Source organism: Crotalus tigris, unplaced genomic scaffold (assembly GCF_016545835.1).
Source record: "Crotalus tigris isolate CLP2741 ecotype Arizona unplaced genomic scaffold, ASM1654583v1 scf7180000021456.382230, whole genome shotgun sequence".
Classification (NCBI taxonomy): domain Eukaryota; kingdom Metazoa; phylum Chordata; class Lepidosauria; order Squamata; family Viperidae; genus Crotalus; species Crotalus tigris.
The window spans coordinates 99,388-121,661 of record NW_024098518.1 but is presented as its reverse complement, the minus strand read 5'-3'; the positions used below and the strand labels follow the sequence as shown (position 1 = coordinate 121,661).

General features: G+C 47.5%; 1 protein-coding gene across 7 annotated transcripts; it reads left to right on the top strand.

Moving 5' to 3' along the window:
* The first annotated feature begins 213 nt into the window (after window positions 1–213).
* On the top strand, window positions 214–21,101 carry LOC120296737 (hematopoietic lineage cell-specific protein-like). 7 transcript variants are annotated; one of them, XM_039318682.1, is made up of 18 exons: window positions 214–322; window positions 2,406–2,489; window positions 3,547–3,620; window positions 7,386–7,515; window positions 7,675–7,785; window positions 9,374–9,428; window positions 9,995–10,105; window positions 10,189–10,299; window positions 10,383–10,493; window positions 12,028–12,138; window positions 12,222–12,332; window positions 13,680–13,735; window positions 15,196–15,265; window positions 16,594–16,736; window positions 18,947–19,045; window positions 19,504–19,843; window positions 20,165–20,236; window positions 20,544–21,101. In XM_039318682.1, exons 2-18 carry the CDS (start codon window positions 2,406–2,408, stop codon window positions 20,678–20,680), a joined length of 1,926 nt encoding a protein of 641 aa, XP_039174616.1. In that variant the 5' UTR covers window positions 214–322; the 3' UTR covers window positions 20,681–21,101. The 7 variants fall into 7 exon arrangements, with proteins under 7 accessions (XP_039174616.1, XP_039174619.1, XP_039174618.1 ...); XM_039318683.1 differs by lacking the exon at window positions 214–322 and adding an exon at window positions 2,036–2,072; XM_039318685.1 differs by lacking the exon at window positions 10,189–10,299.
* Window positions 21,102–22,274: the final 1,173 nt, after the last annotated feature.

Below are 22,274 nucleotides of genomic sequence, written 5' to 3'. Positions count from 1 at the left end.
AGGAAAACGTTGCTATCAGAAGGCTGCTAATCCTGTCCCCTCTTTGGGATTCCCACCGTCCCCCACTTCCTGAGTGGGGCCAGGCTTAGACCCATAAGCTGGTGGGGGCACAGGGGAGCTGCGTTCCCATCTCCCCCCTCCCCCTCCCTCCCTCCCCCACCGGCCATTGGTCTTCCTCTGCTCTGACGGGCCCAGGAAGAAGCAAAACCTTCCTGATTTGGTGAACTTCAAACAGGAACTTGGGTTTGCAAGTGAAACCAGGGTGGGGGAGAGGAAGCCAGGCAGAGAGGCTGCGAGAGGGGAAACCGAGGCTCCGGGCAAGGTAAGGAGGTGCATGGGTGCTGCTGGGCACTTGTGAGCGGAGGAGCTGTGGATGGGGATGGAAAGTCCTGTCCATCTCTGGAGCTGGTGGGATCCAGGCAGGGATGCTTGCTAGCTGGCAATAGTGCACCTCCATCCCTGCCCTCTGGCGCATTGGGGAGATGCAGCCATGGGGGAGCAGCAGCCAGCTGGCCAAGCGCATGGGGCCAAAGGGACTGAAGCCCCCCCCCTTTTTTCTTGGCTCCTGGGCTTCTGAGGTCCAGCAGCTCAGCTGCAACAACTCGCATTGCTGCCCAGTCTGCCTGGTGGCCATTGATGCTCTTCTGAGCTTCCACAGGCAGCATCTGGAGCAAAGTGGGGGGAGCAAAGGGCCGGTTTGAGGTGGGGAGGCCAGGTGGGGTTCCCAGAAAAGGGGACCACTGCCAGGGGTGAGGGAGGGCAGGGAGGGACGTCTGGCGGAAGTCAGCCCTCTGATTTTGGCACAACCCCCCCCCATTTCCTGGCTGTGCTCTTTGCAAGTTCTTTCAAACTTTTTGCAAGCTCCTTCCACGAGGGTTTTAAAAGTTGCTGCAAAGCTTTTGCAGATCTGTGAGGCTTGCACCAAGGAAGAACGTATATCCGACATGCCTTCCTCTTCCTGTTTTCCCCACGACAACACCCCTGCGAGGTGGGCTGGGCTGAGAGAGAGGCAGAGGGACTGGCCCCGGGTCAGCCAGCTGGCTTTCGTGGCTAAGGGGGGGGGGACTTGAACTCACCGTCTCCCACTTTCTAGCCTTGTGCCTGGATCACTAGACTACCGGACTGTCGGGAGTTGCAGCTGGTTGCCATGCCTGATGTCAGCCTTGATCCTTTTTGAACAAAATCTGGCTGGCTGAGGGGGGGGGAGGTGGTCTGATGTAGAATCTAGAGTGGCACTGCTGAAAGATGATGGTATAAAGATCGTATGAAGGCATCTTGGATTCTGCAGTAGTGCTGTGGATGCAGATGTGTGGACCAAGTAGTTATCTGAGTGTGTTCAGAACAACAGAGTTGGAAGGGACCTTGGAGGTCTTCTAGTCCAACCCCCTGCTCAAGAGGAAACCCTACACCATCACAGACAATTAAAAACCTCCAGTGATGGAGCACCCACAACTTCTGGTGGCCAGCTGTTCCACTGGTTAATTGTCCTCACTGTTAGGAAGTTTCTCCTTAATTCCAGGTTGCTTCTCTCCTTGGTTAGTTTCCATCCATCGTTTCTTGTCCTGCCTTCAGGTGCTTTGGAGAATAATTTGACACCCCCCCCCTCTTCTTTGTGGCAGCCCCTCAAATACTGAAATACTTTTCATTAAACTCGACATATTCAATTCCTACAACCGTTCTTCATAGGTTCTAGTCTCCAGACCTTTGATCATCTTAAGTTGCTCTTCTTTGCCCTTATTTTTGCAAAGTTTCTGCTTAGTTCTAGGTTGCTCAAGGTCTCACTCATAGGTTATGGCTTTCCTTTCGGAGATAAAAAGCATCCCCCCCCTAGTAACCTGTCCTTGGAGAGGGGGGGCTTGGGACACTGGCTTCCCCAGCTGGTGGCCATGACCACAGAAAAGGCCGAATTGGCGCATGAAGCCCCAGAGATGTCAGCCAAAGAGCTGCTTGCGCACAGCCCTTGCAGTGGAACAAGCGCTTCCTTTTGGCCTGCATCCGGCTGACTGTGGGATGGTTAGCCGAGTTTCCGTCCCTCGTCTGCACCAGAGTTGCAGAGCGTGCAAGCATTTAAGGTGGGCCCAAGCCCCCCAAAAGAGCCCCACGTTGTGAGGGACGCACAGTCCAGGACGGAGGATGTGTGCTGTTGTTTTGAATTTCTTAAGGGGACAGAGAGAGAGAGAGAGAGAGAGAGAGAGAGAGAGAGAGAGAGAGAGAGAGAGAGAGAGAGAGAGAGACTTATTTATTTCTTGACTGATTTCTTTCTTTCTTTCTTTCTTTCTTTCTTTCTTTCTTTCTTTCTTTCTTTCTTTCTTTCTTTCTTTCTTTCTTTCTCTTTCTCCCTCTCTCCCCCTCCCTTTCTTCCTCCTTCCCTGCCTCCCTCCCTCTCTCTCTCTCTCTTCTCCCAGATGTGGAAAGCTGCCGTGGGCCACAACGTGTCTGCAAAGGTGGACACCCAAGGAGACGACTGGGACACGGACCCGGATTTTGTGGTAAGTCCTCTTTGCTCCCAGGTTGCTCATACTTCAGAAGCTCCAGACCCATGGGGCTCTGCCTGGCTCCCACAGGGATGGGCCCAGCTGTGACTCAGGAGGCAGAAAGGGTGGGTCTGCTTTGTGGCAGGCCAAGGTGTCGGTTGTGACACTGCGCATGACCCCATGGACCCCCCTGGAAAAGGAGGCCATGCCCCCTTCCCTTCCACTTTGGCAGAAGTGGTAGCTAATTTTTGGTTGCCCAGGCCCAGAACGGACTTCCGGAAGTGGCATCCATGCAGAGAACCGGTCGTTCACCTATTTGAATCCCACCACTGGTCAAAACTCGCTTAACAACTGTCTCACTTAGCAACGGAAATGTTGGCCTCCATTGTGGTTGTGAGTCGAGGACTGCCTGGGTCACTTTTATATAGCCACCGGTCTCGTCTATGTGACCCTGGGCGAGGTATACCCTAAAATGCAAACGTTAAATACCATACCGTAACAATAAACATTAATGTGAGCTAAAAAGACTAGGAGAGAACATCTTGCTGTTGTGTACAGTTGTGGCCATCTTAGCAGTTGTCCCAAAGGTGCTTTTTTTCAGGAAGCAGCTGAGCTTTTTGGTTTGCTTTGGAGATGTTTTGCTTCTCCTCCAAAAGGCTTCTTCGGCTCCGACTGGATGGTTTCCGGGAATGGAAGGAGTATTCTCAGAGAGAGTGCTAATGACCAGATGACTGCAAGGCATAGAAATCCTTCCATTCCCCACCATCCAGTAAAAGCTGAAGAAGCTTCTTGGAGAAGAAACGAAATGTCTTCAGAGGAAAACCACCAAGTCCAGTTGCCTCCTGAAAAAGGCATCTTTGGGACAACCAGGACCTGGATGATGGAGAACCTCCATAGCCATCTTAGCAGTTCTTCGGGAGACCCCGGAGGCTGCAGACGTAGCCAATTTCAAAGGACTTCTGGAAAGTTGGGGGCAACCTCACCTTGGGGAGATGATGCTCCATGGATGGGCCCTGGGACACCTTCTCCTGAGTCCCACCAGATGTAACTTCTTGTCTCCTCTTGTTGACAGAACGACATTTCGGAGAAGGAACAGCGCTGGGGGGCTAAGACAATCGAAGGGTCTGGCCGTGCCGAGCACATCAAGTAAGTGCCTTTTTCACCCTGTCTCCTCTTTTGTCTAGACCTCAACTTCTGCTGGGTCGGAAGTAGGCCTGTGATTCCCCCCTCCCCCAAGCCCTTGGCCCCAGTCCTCGAGTTACGACTGTAATGGAGCCCAGAGCCCCATTGAAAGGAGAGACGTGCTGTCTCACACATGTTTGAAGAAGGACGGGGAGCTGAACTTAGGTTTGAGTTAGACTTCTTCTCTTGGTGGTTTCTGCTTCTCACAGGAAAAGGAAGTGGTGTCCTCACCCAGATGTTGGCCCGATAAGTTCTATTGGAAGGCAACTACAGAGATACTAATGGGAGCTGAAGTTGAGGCAGAGTTGCTCAATGTTGTTAGCTTGAAGATGGGTGGACTTCCACTCCCAGAATTCCCCAGCCACACAATGCTGGCTGAGGAATTCTGGGAATTGAAGTCCACACAATGCTGGCTAAGGAATTCTGGGAGTAGAAGTCCACACAATGCTGGCTGAGGAATTCTGGGAGTTGAAGTCCACACAATGCTGGCTGAGGAATTCTGGGAGTTGAAGTCCACACAATGATGGATGAGGAATTCTGGGAGTGGAAGTCCACACAATGATGGCTGAGGAATTCTGGGAGTGGAAGTCCACAGAATGATAGCTGAGGAATTCTGGGAGTGGAAGTCCACACAATGCTGGCTGAGGAATTCTGGGAGTGGAAGTCCACACAATGCTGGTTGAGGAATTCTCAGTTTTGAAGCCCACACAATGCGGGCTTAGAAACACTAAGAGGACTAGCAGCTTTTGTTGACTTTGAGCAGCGAAGGTGGTTTTGGGGCACAGTTTCCCACCCCGTTTTCTGAATTTGGAGACCAGAAACCATTAGAAGGAGAAATAAGAACTTCAGAAATGCTTGTTCTCCATCCAGTTCCTCACTTTTGAAGAGTCATCGCTAAGATTCTTGGTCAAGAATTCACCCTGCCCTGTCCTGTCCTGTCCAGAGATGTTGGATGACAACACCCATCTTCCCCAAACAGTATGGAATTTGCAATCCAGCCCCGAAGGCACTAGTCTGGAAAAGCTGGTGGGCTTCCTCCAGAGAGAGCAGGCTGGGCTTCAACTTGACCGTGAGGTTCTTCGTCGAGAGCGGAATCCCGTGACCCATCATTTATGTGGCTTCCTCGTTCTCTCCTCCAAAAACAGAGGAAGTGATGTCCTTCCTCTTTTTTTGCAGACCACTTTTGAATCTCTTATTCATGTGTTTATTTGGAAAGAGGCGGAAGTGCTGCTTTTCTTCAGCTCGGATGACATCATCCTCCTGGCATTGGGTGACCGTTTCTCCTTTCAGTTCCTCCGGTTGAGATTTATCCTGACTTGTTTTATTTACTTATTTGTTAAATTTATACCCCACCCATCTCGCTTATCAAGAGGAGATTCCGGGTGGCTTACAACTCGATAAAAATGACAATATGAAACATTAAAGTGATCAATATGAAAACTAACAAAAGTTAGCTAGGATAGGAACCAATGGGGTCCTTGGTGCCCTCTGAGCTTGGTTGTTTTCTTGCAGATGTTTCATGACCCATATTAGGTAACATCATCAATGTGAGTGGTAAACCCTACACTCCTTCACACAGATGTTCCCTAGTTGGGTCATAAAATGTCTGCAAGAAAAAAAACCAAGCTCAGAGAGCACCAAGCATTCTCTTTTCATTCTCCTCCTCCTCCTCCTCCTCCTCCTCCTCCTCCTCCTCCTCCTCCTCCTCTTCCTCCTCCTCCTCCAACCCCACTCTCTTCATGAGCCCTGATGATGTTCCCAAGTTGGTTCATGAAACATCTGCAAGAAAACCACCAAGCTCAGAAAGTACGAAGGACTAACCACCCCATCCTCCTCCTCCTCCCTTCCTCCTCCTCCTCTTCTTCTTCTTCTCCTCCTCCTCCAACCCCACTCTCTTCATGAGCCCTGATGATGTTCCCAAGTTGGTTCATGAAACATCTGCAAGAAAACCACCAAGCTCAGAAAGTACGAAGGACTCACACCACCACCACTCCTCCTCCTCCTCTCTTCCTCCTCTCCTCCTCTTCTCCTCCTCCTCCTCCTCCTCTTCCTCCTCCTCCTCCAACCCCACTCTCTTCATGGGCACTGATGATGTTCCCAAGTTGGTTCATGAAATGTCTGCAAGAAAACCACCAAGCTCAGAAAGTACGAAGGACTCACACCACCCCCACTCTTCCTCCTCTCCTCTTCTTCTTCTTCTTCTTCTTCTTCTTCTTCTTCTTCTTCTTCTTCTTCTTCTTCTTCTTCTTCTTCTTCTTCTTCTTCTTCTTCTTCTCTCTTCTTCTTTCTTTTCTTCTTCTCTTCTTCTTCGCTTCTTCTTCTTCTTCTTCTCCTCCTCCTCCATCCCACCCCACTCTCTTCATGAGCCCTGATATGTTCCCAAGTTGGTTCAATGAACACTGCAAAAAACCACCAGCTCAAAAGTACGAAGGACTCCCACCACCACTCCTCCTCCTCCTCTCTTCCTCCTCTCCTCCTCTTCTCCTCCTCCTCCTCCTCCTCTTCCTCCTCCTCCTCCAACCCCACTCTCTTCATGGGCACTGATGATGTTCCCAAGTTGGTTCATGAAACGTCTGCAAGAAAACCACCAAGCTCAGAAAGTACGAAGGACTCACACCACCACCACTCCTCCTCCTCCTCTCTTCCTCCTCTCCTCCTTCTCCTCCTCCTCCTCCTCTTCCTCCTCCTCCTCCAACCCCACTCTCTTCATGGGCACTGATGATGTTCCCAAGTTGGTTTCATTGAAATGTCTGCAAGAAACCACCACAGCTCAGAAAGTAAGAAGGAACTCACACCACCACCATCCTCCTCCTCCTCTCTTCCTCCTCCTATCCTCCTCTTCTTCTCCTCCTCCTCCTCCTCTTCCTCCTCCTCCTCCAACCCCACTCTCTTCATGGGCACTGATGATGTTCCCAAGTTGGTTCATGAAACATCTGCAAGAAAACCACCAAGCTCAGAAAGTACGAAGGACTCACACTACCACCACTCCTCCTCCTCCTCTCTTCCTCCTCTCCTCCTCTTCTTCTCCTCCTCCTCCTCCTCTTCCTCCTCCTCCTCCAACCCCACTCTCTTCATGGGCACTGATGATGTTCCCAAGTTGGTTCATGAAATGTCTGCAAGAAAACCACCAAGCTCAGAAAGTACGAAGGACTCACACCACCACCACTCTTCCTCCTCTCCTCTTCTTCTTCTTCTTCTCTCCTCCTCCTTCCTCCAACCTCATCTCTTCATGAGCCCTGATGAATGTTCCCAATTTTTTTTCATGAAACCTCTGCAAGAAAAGCCCCAAGCTCAGAAAGTTTACGAAGGACTCACACAGATACCACCACTCCTCCTCCTCCTCTCTTCGCTCCTCTCCTCTTCTTCTTCTCCTCCTCCTCCTCTTCCTCCTCCTCCTCCAACCCCACTCTCTTCATGGGCACTGATGATGTTCCCAAGTTGGTTCATGAAATGTCTGCAAGAAAACCACCAAGCTCAGAAAGTACGAAGGACTCACACCACCACCACTCTTCCTCCTCTCCTCCTCCTCTTCTTCTTCTTCTCCTCCTCCTCCTCCAACCCCACTCTCTTCATGAGCAGTGATGATGTTCCCAAGTTGGTTCATGAAATGTCTGCAAGAAAACCACCAAGCTCAGAAAGTATGAAGGACCTCCTCCTCCTCCTCCTCCTCCTCCTCCTCCTCCTCCTCCTCCTCTTCCTCCAGTCCTGCTATTTGATGTCTCTTTTCAGCATCCACCAGCTAAGAAGCAAGGTTTCTGAGGAACATGAAGTTCTGAAGAAGAAGGAGCTGGAAGCGGCACCCAAGGCTTCCTATGGCTATGGGGGCAAGTTTGGAACCGAGAAGGATCGCATGGACAAGGTACACACTTGGCTTCCCTTCTTTTTTTTGAAGTTCTCAGCTGATCTGCAGTCGGTCTTTCGTACAGCCGCTGTTCTGCATGGCAACTTGGCCTGCTGGAGAACTTGTCCACATAACAAGTCTGCAAGGAGATAATCCTGGTTTTCCTTGGTTCTCCAGAGTGCCCTGGGCCATGAGTATGTTGCCGAGGTCAGCGTGCACGCTTCCCAGACGGACGCAGCCAAGGGTTTCGGTGGAAAGTACGGCATTCAGAAGGACCGAGCAGATAAGGTGGGGGCTGTTTTACTACCAGCTTTGCCTACTATCTTGGTTATAATAGCTCTTGCAACACGAAAGGGAAGCGATGAGGTGGGGTGGTTTCTTTAAAGACATTGGATTCAATGGGATTTTACAGCCAACATTCTTTGGAAGCCCCAAACGGGGCTTTCTTTCATGAATGAAAGCAAATATACATGCGCCAGGATAATGTTGCAGGATCCGATCTGGATCGGTCATTTGGACCGGAAATTTTGTCTTCCGAGCTTTTGGATTCATGCTGGGGCTTTTTTGGGAAGTTAGGAATCAGCCCTTTACTGTGGTTCAGCCAAGAAGCACCAACCGTGGGTGCAAGACTTTTGTAAATTTATAGTAAAAGAATCCTGCAAGTCTGAAAATCCTATAAACCTTTCCCCCTCTCCTTTATGGTCCAAGATACTAGGGAGAGTCTCTTCCATTCCTTCTATGGGCTCAGCTTCCTCCTCCTCCTCCTCCTCCTCCTCCTCCTCCTCCTCCTCCCCCCTGCATACCCCACTCTGTTCTAGCACTGATGATGTTGTTTAGTTGGGTTGTTCTGGATCATGTTTGGCATTTATTGGGTTAAGTGCTGTCTCCTTAAGAGATGGCTTGTGGGCAATGTAGTTTAGCTAGTCTGCAATCCCATGTTATCAGATCTGTGGGAGGAGTTTCTAAAGTTCATCACAGGACATCTTGGCCACGAGCCAGGTTGGAATGTTCTTTGTCTGAGAGAAGCATGGAGCCATTTGGACATCTCAGTTGGCTCCATTCCAAGATACAAGCTGGTATGGAGGAAGCATTATTTTCTCACCTATGAGAATGAACTGGTATAATATCCAGAAGCAACCACCATAACTGCAAGTATCTCTGAATAAAATATATCTGTTTTGGAATCATTTTCATTGAGTTTATCTGTCTGACTCGGATTTACAAAGCAACTTAACTCTGGGTCAGAACATGGGTCGTGAAATGTCTGTAGGAAAACCACCAAGCTCCGAGAGCATGAAAGACCCCAGAGTCATCGTCCTCCTCCTCCTCCTCCTCCTCCTCCTCCTCCTCCTGCTCCCTGCAAACCCCACTCCCTTCTAGCACTGATGATATTGCTTAGTTGGGTCATGAAATGTCTGGAGGAAAACCACCCAGCTCAGAGAGCACGAAGGACTACTGCTCCCCTTCCCTCCTTTCTATCAAGGACATTAGGGGGAGTCCCAACAGCCCACATAATTGAATTTAACTTTATTTTTTTTCCAGCCCCCTTCCTGCCCTTCTCCTTCCCCACCTTGTTTTCTTCCCACTCAACATTATTTATTAATCAAATTTATCCACTGCCCATTTCACTCTCTAACTGGCTGGTTTACAATTAAAAAAACAAAAAACATTGAGGGCGGGCAGCTGCTTGGTTGATTATTATGAGCCATCAAGTTATTGCCAATTCCTGGTGACCAATGCAATTGGCTATAATTACTCCGAGGTGTGTGTGTGTGTGTGTGTGTGTGTGTGTGTGTGTGTGCGTGTGTGCGTGTGTGTGTGTGTGTGTGTGTGTGTGTGTGTCTGTATAATGTCTCTCGCTTTCCCTTCCCTACAGTCTGCACTTGGATTTGACTACAAGGGAGAGGTAGAAATGCACACATCTCAAAAAGGTAAGTTTTGAGGGCCCACCGCCAGGTTTCTGGGTGTTCCCCCCTGTTCCTTCCCCAGTTCCCAGAGCCCTTCCCCAGTAGGAAGGGCCCAATGTCATTCTCACAGATGTGTCAGTCTTTTCCCAGGGGTGTGTTGCACCCCAGTTTCATATTCTGGTGCTCAGTCTTCTGGGACACCGAGAATGAAATAGGTTGGTTTGGAATGCAACACTTGTCAAGCCACCCCAAAGGTGCTTTGCGATTGGACTTCCTCGTTTTTCCTTGAAGATGTTTTGCTTCTCGTCCAAGAAGCTTCCTCAGGTTCTGACCAAACAGTGGGAATATTCCTTGCTGTCATCTGGTCGTTAGCACCCTCTCTGAGAATGCTCCTTCCATCCTCCCCCCCCCCCCACACACCATCCAGTCAGAGCTGAAAAAGTTTCTTGGATGAGAAGTGAAACAAGAAAGCACCTGAAAAAGCACCTTTGAGACAACCCTGACCTGGATGATGGAGAATCTGCATGGATGTTTGGACCATCTATGTCTGTCATCGACCTTCTGAAAAATGTTGTGTTCTCTTACTTCAGACTATGCTGTTGGGTTTGGTGGGAAGTACGGCGTGCAGAAGGACCGCCAAGACAAGTCTGCCCTGGGTTGGTCCCACAAGGAAGAAGTCAAGCCCCATGAATCTCAAACAGGTCTGGATGCTTCAAGTCCACCTTGTTTCATCTCCATTAACCTCTCATGGCTTTCTGAAAAACGTTGTGTTCTCCCATTGCAGACCACGCCGTTGGGTTTGGTGGGAAGTATGGCATACAGAAGGACCGCCAAGATAAGTCTGCCCTGGGTTGGTCCCACAAGGAGGAGGTCAAGCCCCATGAATCTCAAACAGGTCTGGAAGCTTCAAATCCACCTTGGCTCATCTCAATTAACCTCTCTTGGCTTTCTGAAAAATGTTGGGTTCTCCCATTGCAGATCATGCCGTTGGGTTTGGTGGGAAGTATGGTGTGCAGAAGGACCGTCAAGACAAGTCTGCTCTTGGATGGGCCCACAAGGAGGAGGTCAAGCCCCACGAATCCCAGACAGGTCTGTAGAAAATATGGATGGGTTGAAGCTGTGGCCTGGTGGTCCTTTAGTTTGGCTGACCCATGTATTGCTTGGGGCCAATATGTGCAATGAGTAGTTTTTCTTCCTCATTGGTCTGCTACATGAGGAGCTTCTCAGATCGTGAACATGAACTCCACCCCCTGCTCAAGAAAAGGAATAGAAAGTTAAGGGTCCCAGGATGATGGTTGTCCAGCCTCCGCTTGGAAGCTTCCAGGGAAGGAAGTCCTTCTGTCTTTGGATCTCAGACTAGGAGCGGCAAGTCCATTCGTTCCCTGTCAAAAACAGGGAGATGGCTTTGGTTGAGAGCTAACGACCAGCCCAAGTCACAAAGAAAGAAAGCTTTAGAACCTACTCATCTTGCAATCTATTGGCTCCAATAGAAGAGGGTTGAACCGTGGGGTCCTTGGTGCTCTCTGGGCTTGGTTGTACCTCTTGCAGATGTTTCATGACTCAATTAGGTTACTTCATCAGTGGTATCCTCATCATTACCATTGATGATGTTGCCTAGTTGGGTCATGAAACATCTGCAAGCAAAACAACCAAGCTCAGAGAGCACCAAGGACCCCACGGTCTTCTATGCTCAGATCACCACAGTCCTTCTCCTCCTCCTCCCCCCTCCATTCCTTCTCATTTTCCTCCCTTCTTCCTTTTCATGTTCTCCTCTTTCTCCTCCTCTCCTTCATTCCTTCTCTTCCTTCCTTTTCCTGTCCTCCTCCTTTCCCTTCCTCCTCTCCATTCCTTCTTTTCCTCCCTTCTTCCTTTTCCTGTTTTCCTCCTCTTCTTTCTCCTCCTCTCCTTCATTCCTTCTCCTTTTCCTGTTCTCTTTCTCCTCTTTCTCCTCCTCCATTCTTTCTTCTTTTCCTCTCTTCTTCCTTTTTCTGTTCTCTTCCTCTTCTTTCTCCTCCTCCTCTCCTTCATTCCTTCTCCTTTTCCTCCCTTCTTTCTTTCCCTGTTCTCTTCCTCCTTTCTCTCCTTCATTCCTTCTCCTTTTCCTCCCTTCTTCCTTTTCCTGTTTTCCTCCTCTTCTTTCACCTCCTCCTCTCCTTCATTCCTTCTCCTTTCCCCCTTCTTCCTTTTCCTGTTCTCCTCCTCCTCCTGCACTGCTCAGAACCTCTCCCTTCTAGCCCTGATGAGGTTACCTGATCGGGTCATGAAATAACTGCAACTGCAACTACAACCAAGCACAGAGAGCACCAAGGACCCCACCATGCCCTGGTTATGTGCCCGCAGCCAGGTCACACAACCAGGTCAATTGAAGATTTAGTGATTGGACTCACACAGCAAGCTAAGTTTGGTGATCTTGGTTAGCCTTTGCACTTGTGAGTGGCTTACTGGGTTGTGCCAAGCCAGGCAATCCGTTAGCTTTGTGATTCTGTCTATCAGTCAAATTCAGAAAATGTCTTAATTTGTTTGGTATTCTCTCTTTGGGAGCTGCAAGTCCATTCATTTCATCTCAGATAATCTCTTGAGTCTCTTTTGTCTTTCTGAAAAATGTTTTCTCTTCTCATTGCAGACCATGCTGTTGGGTTTGGTGGGAAGTACGGCGTGCAGAAGGACCGTCAAGACAAGTCTGCCCTGGGTTGGTCCCACAAGGAGGAGGTCAAGCCTCACGAATCCCAGACAGGTCTGGAAGCTGCAAGTCCACCTTGGTTCATCTCAATTAGCCTCTCTTGGCTTTCTGAAAAATGTTGTGTTCTCCCATTGCAGACCATGCTGTTGGGTTTGGTGGGAAGTACGGCGTGCAGAAGGACCGTCAAGACAAGTCTGCCTTGGGTTGGGCCCACAAGGAGGAAGTCAAGCCCCACGAATCCCAGACAGGTCTGTGGAAGGAAGTGGAGCTGGGTAATCTCTTAGAAGAGCATAAATATACAACATAGGAACCATGTTCTGAAATCTTTTAGCTCAGGACTGCAAGGTCCAGTTCCTCTTTTGCAAGTTCAAGCTTCCAAGTTCTTCTCCAGAACTTTGAGGCTCCAGAACCTGAAGGAGATTGGTTCCATACAGGGGACAACTAAGAAGAGCAGATAGACTCCATGGTTGATGCCCTTCTTTGTTATTTTCAAAGGTCCTGTTCTCTTCATTTTTCATTTGGGTATGGTTGTGTATATTTGAGGGGCTGCCAGAAAGAACAGGGGTCCAACCTATTCTCCAAAGCACTTGAGGGCAGGACAAAAAGCAACTGATGGAAACTAATCAAGGAGAGAAGCAACCTGGAACCAAGGAGAAACTTCCTGACAGTGAGGACAATTAACCAGGGGAATGGCTTGCTTCCAGAAGTTGAAGGTGCTCCATCACTGGAGGTTTTCAAGAAGTGACTGGACAACCATTTGACCAGGATGGTATATGGTCTCCTGCTTGTGAAGAGAGTTGGATTAGAAGATCCCTTCCAACTCTGTTACTCTGTTATTTGCATCTACTATAGAGAGGCAGCTGGCATCTGCAGAACTCCACCAGAACACAAATTCTAGCCACCTTGGTTGAATCTCTGCTTTTCTGAAATCTGCTGTATCCACACAGCTAGTTTAGGCAGACACTGGTGGTACAGAAGGACTCAGTCACACTCAATCTAGCCTGGGCTGGACATCAAAGGAGACGGTCAAGCCCACGAGTCCTAGGTGGGACTAGGGAAGGAGATGGGATGTATTATGGAATCTGCAGTCTAGTTTTAAGTGTGCTAAGTGATCCCGGTATGTCAACATGCAGAAGAAGTTCATACTTCTTAGGTGGTTACTGGTGTTTAAAATTAAATCATCAGCTTCATCTATGCCAACTCTTCTAATATCTCTGGAGGTTCTCAATCATTCAGGTCATAGTTGCCCCAAAGGTGCTTTTTCCAAAAGGCAATTGGACTTCCTTGGTTTTTTTCTTTGAAAACATTTCTCTTCTCATCCAAGAAGCCTCTTCAATTCTCCTTAGTTCTGAAGAACTGAAGAAGCTTCTTGGGTGAGAAATGAAACATTTTCAAATTAAAAAAAAAAAATTAAGGAAGTCCGGTTGCCCTTTGGGAAAAGCACTTTTGGGGAACTCTCTTGACGTAGTGTCAAGCCCCTCAAGGTAGACAGCTGCACAGGCAACTGATAAGAAAGGACTTTAAGCTCAGACTTCTGGGTTCAACTCATGCTTCCACCTTCTCTAAAAAAAAGTTGGCTATTTTCTCTATTGCAGACTATTCCCAGGGCTTTGGAGGCCGTTATGGGGTACAGAAAGACAGAGTGGACAAGGTAAATGGAGGTTGAACCTGGGGTGGGCTCAGCTGGGTCTGGATGGTTGGAAGAAGCTGCTGAGGAGGACATTTGCCCATTTCCAACTCTCTATCATCAGTGCTTCCCCTAATTCTAGCCCCATTGCTTGATTTTATTCTCATGATATCAAAACTTCAGGAGAAGCTTTGCCAATCTTTCCCCCTATATGTTGGACTACATATCCCATTCATTAGAGCCAGGGTTCCTCCTTATGCTACCCGGGGGTACACAGGGAAGTAAAAAAATGTCAAGATATTGTCTACTTCTGCATGATGGGAGCCCCACTGCTTGTTATATCTGCATCTTACATGGGGGGTCCCTATAAAATGGGAGCTGGGGAATCTGTGTGTCTGTGCATGAGATCCATGTTGTCTTTTTTGACCTTAAGCAGCCTTCCAGCCATTTCCAACCTGACCTAGAAAGAGAAAAATCTGTTTGATGTGACTTACAGATTCTCCAGGGAGAAGATAAATCAGGAATGGGCGTAATAAATCTAGATTGGTTTGCCAACCTCAGCAGCTTGAAGATTTGTGGGCTTTAACTTCAGTGCTAGAAGAGAGTGGGACAACCACAGAGGATGTTCCACAGAGGGGTCATGAAACGTCTGCAGGAAAACAACCAAGCTCCCCCTCCTCCTCTTCTTCTTCTTCTTCTTCTTCTTCTTCTTCTTCTTCTTCTTCTTCTTCTTCTTCTTCTTCTTCTTCTTCTTCTTCTTCTTCTTCTTCTTCTTCTTCTTCTTCTTCTTCTTCTTCTTCTTCTTCTTCTTCTTCTTCTTCTTCTTCTTCTTCTTCTTCTTCTTCTTCTTCTTCTTCTTCTTCTTCTTCTTCTTCTTCTTCTTCTTCTCCTTCTCCTTCTCCTCCTTCTCCTTCTCCTCCTCCTCCTCCTCCTCCTCCTCCTCCTCCTCCTCCTCCTCCTCCTCCTCCTCCTTCTTCTTCTTCTTCTCCTTCTCCTTCTCCATCTTCTTTTTCTTCTTTTTCTCCTCCTCCTCCTCCTCCTCTCTACATACCCCACTCCCTTCTAGCACTGATGATGTTCCCTAGATGGCTCATGAAACATTTGCAAGAAAACCACCAAGCTCAGAGAGCACCAAGGACCCCACAGTCCTCCTTCACCTTCTCCTCCCCCCTCCCCTCCCCTCCCCTCCCCTCCCCCCACTTTACAAACCCAATTCCCTTCTGGCACTGATGATGTTCCCTAGTTGGGTCATGAAACATTTGCAAGAAAACCACCCAGCTCAGAGAGCAACAAGGACACCACGGTCCTCCTCCTCCTTCCCCTCCCCCACCTCCTCCTCTCCACAACCCCCCTTCCTTGTAGCATTGATCATGTTCCCTAGTTGGGTAATGAAACATCTGCAAGGAAACCATCAATCGCAGACAGCACCATCCCTGAGCTACAAATATTCTCTTTTTATCGGTTTCCCCTGACTTCTCTTGCAGAGCGCTGCCAGTTTTGGTGAAATGGAAGCTCCCCTTTCCTCATATCAAAAGACAAAACCTGTAGAGGCTGGTAAGTTTATCCATCAGCACCTGGGAAGGAGAGGGAGATCTCACGCAGAGCAAGAAAATGCCCCTTTCTCATCCTTGGCAAGACGTCCGTGGATGCTGAATGTGGAATCGAACGCAGGACCCAGTGCAAACAATCCAGGTTTCCCATAGCTTTGATTAAACAGCAGGTGCTGGTGGGACTCCCTCCAAAGAGGGAGAGCCCCCCCCCAACAAAGAGGTGCACTCCCATTGATACATCTCAGAAAGGTGGGAGATATTATTGCGTAATCAACAGATGACATAAACACGCACATTCGTAGCTGAGGATCTCAAGTTACTATAGGGAGGAACTCAGGTTACTTCCTGCACCTGTTTTCCTTCAGAAAGAGTAAAGCAATCAAACAGAGAGAAAAACATCTCCCATAAATCAAGAGGAATGCCAGACATCAAAATTAAAAAAAAAACAACCCACCATTTTCTGTTGCAAATCTATGGGATCGTTCCGATAAGATGATATTTCTGTGGCCAAATATCTCCTTGATTTAATCCAGTGTTTCTCAACCTTGACCATTTTAAGGCATGTGGACTTCAACTCCCAGAATTCCACAGCCAGCATTGCTGGCTGTGGAATTCTGGGAGTTGAAGTCCACATGCCTTAAAATGGTCAAGGTTGAGAAACACTGATTTAATCAATTGCAACTCTTCTAAGACCCAATTTGTCCCCCATGAAAAACGCTCAGTGGCTAGGATGATGGCTACACAACCCTTGAGATTCACAGATTCCAAACAATTTAACTTGGAAGATGCTAGCAAGTATTGCTGGTGTTGACCTCACAGGGGGTAATCCCAAGGGGAACCCATTTGAACCCTACACAAAGGAGGAGGCCCTTTCAGATGGCTTTGTCAGAGTGAAGGGTGGCTCCCCTTCACTTGAAGATTCAAGGCAGGGGTGTCCAACTGTGGTCACTTTAAGACTGGTGGACTTCAACTCTCAGAATCCCCCAGTCAGATGTGTGGACTTCAACTCTCAGACTTTAAGATTGGTGGACTTCAACTCTCAGAATCCCCCGGCCAGATTTGTGGACTTCAATTCCCAGAAGTCCCCAGCCAGACAAGCTGGCTGTGGAATTCTGGGAGTTGAAGTCCACAGGTCTTAAAGTTGCCAAGGTTGGACAGCCCTGGTTTGAGGAGAGACTGGATGTTTCATAGCACTCTTCTGAAGACCAGTCATTCAGAGGACCTACACAATCCCACCAGGGACAATTTCTGCGTCTCCTTTTGATTGGGAGATGGAGGAAGCTTCTTCTTATAATTCTGAATCTTCTCTATTGACCTTCTCATTGGAAACAGCTTCTGCTGGGATGGGTAACTTGAGGCAACGTTTTGAAAACATGGCCAAGACTGCAGAGGAAGAGGACAAGAAGAGGGCAGAAGAGGAACGAGCCCGTCGTCGCCAGTCCCAGGAACTTCAGGAAGCCCAAGAGAAGTCAAAGGTGAGAATCTTGACAAGACATGTTCTCCATCAGTCATCTCAAGCTGACCTCTGGGGTTAAGTCCTTCTTGGCTTAGGATTGTTACTAAGTGTTACCACAACTTCACAGAAGTGAAGCTGATTTTTTTATTATTATTGAAAATTTATAAGGTTTTACAATACAAAAACAAAACAGTTTTCCCCATCCCTCCCCAACCCTCCCCTTCCCTCCCCCGACTATCCCAGAGCTGGATATAGGCTTAATTAGAGTTTCTTCAAAAAATCTTAAGAAAAGTATAAAATATAAATAAATCTAGATACATTACTTAAACAAATTACTAAATAATTAACAACAATATATATGTAAAAAAAGAAAAACATAAATACCAGAAAAGAAGAAGAAAAGAAATACGTAAAAAATATGAAAAGAAAATTAACTTTTCAATATAAGTTATAAAACTATAAACAAATCTAAATACATTACTTAAACAAGTTATAAAATAATTAAAGGTAATATATATATATATATAAAAGAACAATAGAAAAGAGGAAAGAAGAAAATAATAATAATAAAAAGAAAAAAAAAAGGGAAAAAAAGTTTGGCTTTTCAAGAAAATTGGTGAAGTGAAGCTGATTTTCATGGGGCCAGTTAGCCATGTGTTTTCATCTTCACTCCATGAGTAGACTACAGATAGTCCTCAATCAAGCCCAAAATTTCAGTTGCTAATCAAGACAGTTGTTAAATGAGTTTTGTCCCATTTTATGACCTTAGTTGACACACTGGTTAAGTCAGGGGTATCAAACTCGCAATGTCACGTGACGTGTTGTGACGTATCGTGACTTTTTTCTCCATTGCTGGCAATGGAGTGGGTGTGGTTTCGCTATGATGCATCCGGCCCACGGGCCGGCAGTTTGACACCCCTGGGTTAAGTGACTCACCACAGTTGTTAAGTTAGTAATACGGTTATGAAGTGAATCTGGCTTCCCCATTGACTTTGTTGGTCAGAAGGTCACAAAAGGGGATCACATAACCCTGGGACATCGCAACCACCATAAATAGGAGTCAGTTGCCAAATGACTGAATTTTGATCATGTGACCGTGGGGATGCTGCAGTGGTTGTAAGTGTGAAAAATGGTCATAAGTCATTTTTTCCCATGCTGTTGTCACTTCAAATAGTCATTAAATGAATTGTTGCAAGTTGAGGGCTACCCATGCTCTTAAAGCTGTCTAAGGGAGTCAATGAGGCCAACAAATGCCAGAAGACTGTGGTGATCTCTACCCTGAAGGACCTTTTCGGAGACGTCCCCCTCTTCTCATGAGAATGGAAAAACAGACACATTGACCTACAACCAGCCTACGAACCCCCCAGAATCCAAATCAACCACCTAGCTAATCAGAGACAGCACCGACCCTCAACCATCCCGCGCAATCCCCCAATCACCAGCAGTTCACCTCCCAATGACCCTCACCTGATGTGACCTCCCCATCGCAAGACCTATCACAAGCCTCTCACTGATGACTGACACCTGACCCATCACAAGACCCATCACTCCACACACCCACACCTGAAGCCCTCATAAATAGAAGAGCACTGACACCGACATCCCCTAAACCAGTGGTTCTCAACCTGTGGGTTGGGACCCCATTTGGGGTCAAACGACCATTTCACGGGGGTCACCAAACAACGCAGTCTGCCATTTTTTCCCCCTTTTCCTTAGCTGAGCTACTCCCTTTTATTCTGTTGGCTTTTGAAAGCCAATAGAATAGACTCTCTTGAATAGAGTCTAATTCTATTGGCTTTCAAAAGCCAATAGGAATTGTCCAGGCTGTCTCTGCCCTGTTGAGCCCGCCAAAAGTCCCATTCTGCAAACGGTGCTGTACCAGTTGAATAGTCCTCGACTTACAACCGGTTGAGTAGTCCTTGACTTACGACCGGTTGGGGGTCGCGGCATTAAAAAGGTTGAGAACCACTGCCCTAAACTCTGTTGAAGATGTTAGCTAGCCTGGTAACGAAATGTTCGGAAATCAACCCACAAGCTCGGAGAACGAACCTTCACCCTCATCCTACACACGAGCTACAGATGTTCACCACTATTGCAAATGGAAACGTTTCTTTGGGAAGACATGGGCCCTTAGTAGTCTGTACATTATCAGTTTCTTCTGCTATGGAGGAAAATCAAAGAAAGATTGGCCTGCAGGGCCAAACTGCTGAATGTCCTTTCTCCTTTAAGGGAATGAAGAGGAGTGAAGAGCGAGTTCAGAGCCCTCCGTCGGTGCCTAGACAGATGCACAGAAAGGGCAACCTGCCCCCTCTGCCTCCCGAACACCAGGTAGGGAAGATGGAGAGTGTAATGTCTGAATGTGAATTCACAACATTGCTGCTATCAAAGGGAAACATGCTTACAAAGTTCTTGGTTTCCAGACAGCTTCTGTGCATCTGAGGGGTCCTTGATGTTCTCTGAGCTTGGCTGCTTCCTTGCAGACATTTCATTACCCAACCGGGCAACATCATCAAGGCTAGAAGAATCGAAGGCTCCTAAGCACAGAAGATGTTACCTAGTTGGGTCATGAAAAGTCTGCAAGAAAACTGCCAAGCTCAGAGAACACCAAGGACCTCTCAGTTGTGGTTGTAAGTCATACAGTGTCATATAGTGTGCACTTTTGCTGTCTGTCATTATGAACAAAAGATTGTCCTGGTGGGCCCCTCTAGTCAAATTCTGGTTCCTCCAGAAAGAGTAGACTTGACATGAAGTGAATTTGTTGAGGGACGTGATTCTTCTTTTTCTAGGAAGAAGAAGAAGAAGAAGAGGATAATCCTCCAGTTCTTCCTCCACGGGGCCTGGACTTGCAAGGTGGCACCAGAGAACCTCCTCTCCCACCTTCTGGCCAGGACCAGGACCAGGAGCAGGAGCAGCCCATCTATACGGAAAGCATCGAAGATGGTGGTGATTACGAGGAGGTGATTGAAAATCTGGACCGTCCGGAACCTCCTCCCTTCGTTGATGAAGAAGGAGGGGATTATGAGGAAATGCCGGATCACAAGGAAGTCTCCAATGATGACAGTGCTGAAGTGGACCAGGAATATGAGGACCTCTGCAGTGGTTATCCTGAAGGAATGACTTCTTCAGGTAAGAGGAAGAGGGCAAGCTGGTTGAACAGGGTGAACTTTACCTTCACCCTGGAGACTCAAGTCTTGATGTAAATTTGTAGTATGTCCTGGTTGTTGGTTTATGAAAACTGGGCTAGAGAAGGTCACTTCAGAACATAGGGTATGTTATGAGTTCCCCTCTCTTAAGAAGCTCCATCTGGTGGGACCAAGAAGAGGGACCTTCTCTGTGTGGTGGCTGATCTTCAACTCTGTTTTCAAGTTAACTGCGCTGGGTAAGAGTCAGGATAATTCACATGATGGTGATAATAAGATACTCCATCTCCACAAATTTCTTTTTCAGCTGTTGAAGAGCATATATATGATGTGAGTGAAGGAAGCCTATCTGCCCTGGCCCTTTATGACTATCAAGGAGGTAGGTCAATTCTTCTGGATAATGGGGACTGGGAAGCGCACGGAGGTAGCTATGATGGGTGAGGAATAACAGAGTTGGAAGGGACCTTGGAGGTCTTCTAGTCTAACCCCCTGCTCCAGCGGGAGTACCCTATACCATTTCAGACAAGTGGTTGTCTAGTCTCTTCTTAAGAACCACCAGTGTTGGAGTACCCATAACGTCTTGAGGCAAACCGTTCCACTGATTAATTGTTCTGCCAGGAAAATGCTTACCCTTGGCCTGAACAAGTGTTGCCTGCTAGTTAAGACCCTCTCCATTTTTTTTCCAGAGGGGGATGATGAGATTTCCTTTGACCCTGGAGATACCATCACATCCATCGAACGGGTAGACGAGGGCTGGTGGCGTGGATCTTGCGGGGGTAGAGTTGGCCTATTCCCCGCTAACTATGTGAAGCTCCTTTCGTGAAGATCTGCCCAATGGTGGAAGCACCCATCCCCTGCTTCTCCAGCGCCCTTGTCTTACTTGCTGTGCGACACAACCAGACCACAACCCTCTCCTGAGGTAGGGAAAAGTGGAGAAGACCTGCCTCCTCTTGCATGGAACAGTCAGATGCGTTTTCCTTCCAAGAGCAATTGTACATCTCCAGGGTCTGTCCTCCTCTTCTTCTCGTCATGCGGTGTTTTCTGAACCTGGTTTCTTCAATCTTTGGAACTGGATCCCCACAACCTTCCCATGCTCCATCTTTCTGGGGCTCCCAATTCCATCTTGGCTAAACCTCTCATGGACCAAGAGAAAACCTGTGAGATCTCTTGTTCTCTTATCCTCATGGCTTGCACGCCAGCCACTGGAAAACAGAGGAAGTATATTAAACCATAAGCAACATAAATATATTTTAATCCATCGGTGTTTAATTTCCCAGTTACCTTTCGATGTACGAAATAGCATATTTGTAGCTACAAAATACAGTGGTGTCTGGTGCTCTTTCTGGTGAAATCAATCAAAGCTTTGTCACTGGAGATCCCAGGCAGGACAGCCTTCCTCCATTATGTCCCAAAAATGCTTTTTCAAAAGGCAACTGGACTTTCTTCAGGGTTTTCCCTTTGAAGATGTCCAAGAAGCTTTTTCAGTTTTAAGATGAGAAGCAAAAGATTAAGGAAAAAAACCAAGAGAGTCCAGCTGCCTTTTGGAAAAACACCTTTGGGACAGCCATGACCTGGATGATTGAGAATCTCCATAGACATCTTCCCCCAGTCTCCATCCATCCATCCATCTGCCCATCCACCCACCCACCCACCCATCCATCCATCCATCCAACCGTCCGTCCGTCCATCTGTCCATCTCTCTGCCCACTCGCTCATCCATCCATCCACCCATCCATCCAGTCAGCCAGCCAGCCAGCCAGCCAGCCAGCCAGCAGAAAGGGTTAGGAAGGAGATCTAGTTTTTCCTTCATTGTCCTCCAGGAGATGCATCGTCCTTCTCCTGAATGCTCAGAAATTTTTGTAGGGCCCCTTTGACCTCCTTGTTTTGGAGGCTGTAGATTAGGGGGTTCAGCATGGGGGTGACAATACAATACAGGGTGGAGACCAGGATGTCAATTACTGTTTCTGCTGCTCTTTATTTAGATTTATTTAGATTTGTAACAAAATCTCATTTTAATGTATGCTGATTAGTGTATATTTAAAGTGGCAATAAAATTATTCTACTCTACTCTACTTTACTCTATACTCCATTCCATTCCATATTTCCTACTCTACTCTACTCTACTCTACTCTACTCTACTCTACTCTACTCTACTCTACTCTACTCTACTCTACTCTATTCTATTCTATTCTATTCTATTCTATTCTATTCTATTCTATTCTATTCTGCAAGAGTCTTTAGGAGTGTTAGAGAATGCAGATGACCTCAGGAAATCAACTAACCACATTTCCATATACAGAAGAACTGAAGTGGCAAAGAAATAACAGTGGAGATGTCTACCTCTACTGCTCCCTTGTAGACCCAAAAGCTTTGCTGTGCTCTCTCTCCTACCAGGGTTTCCCAACTCCCAAAGTTGG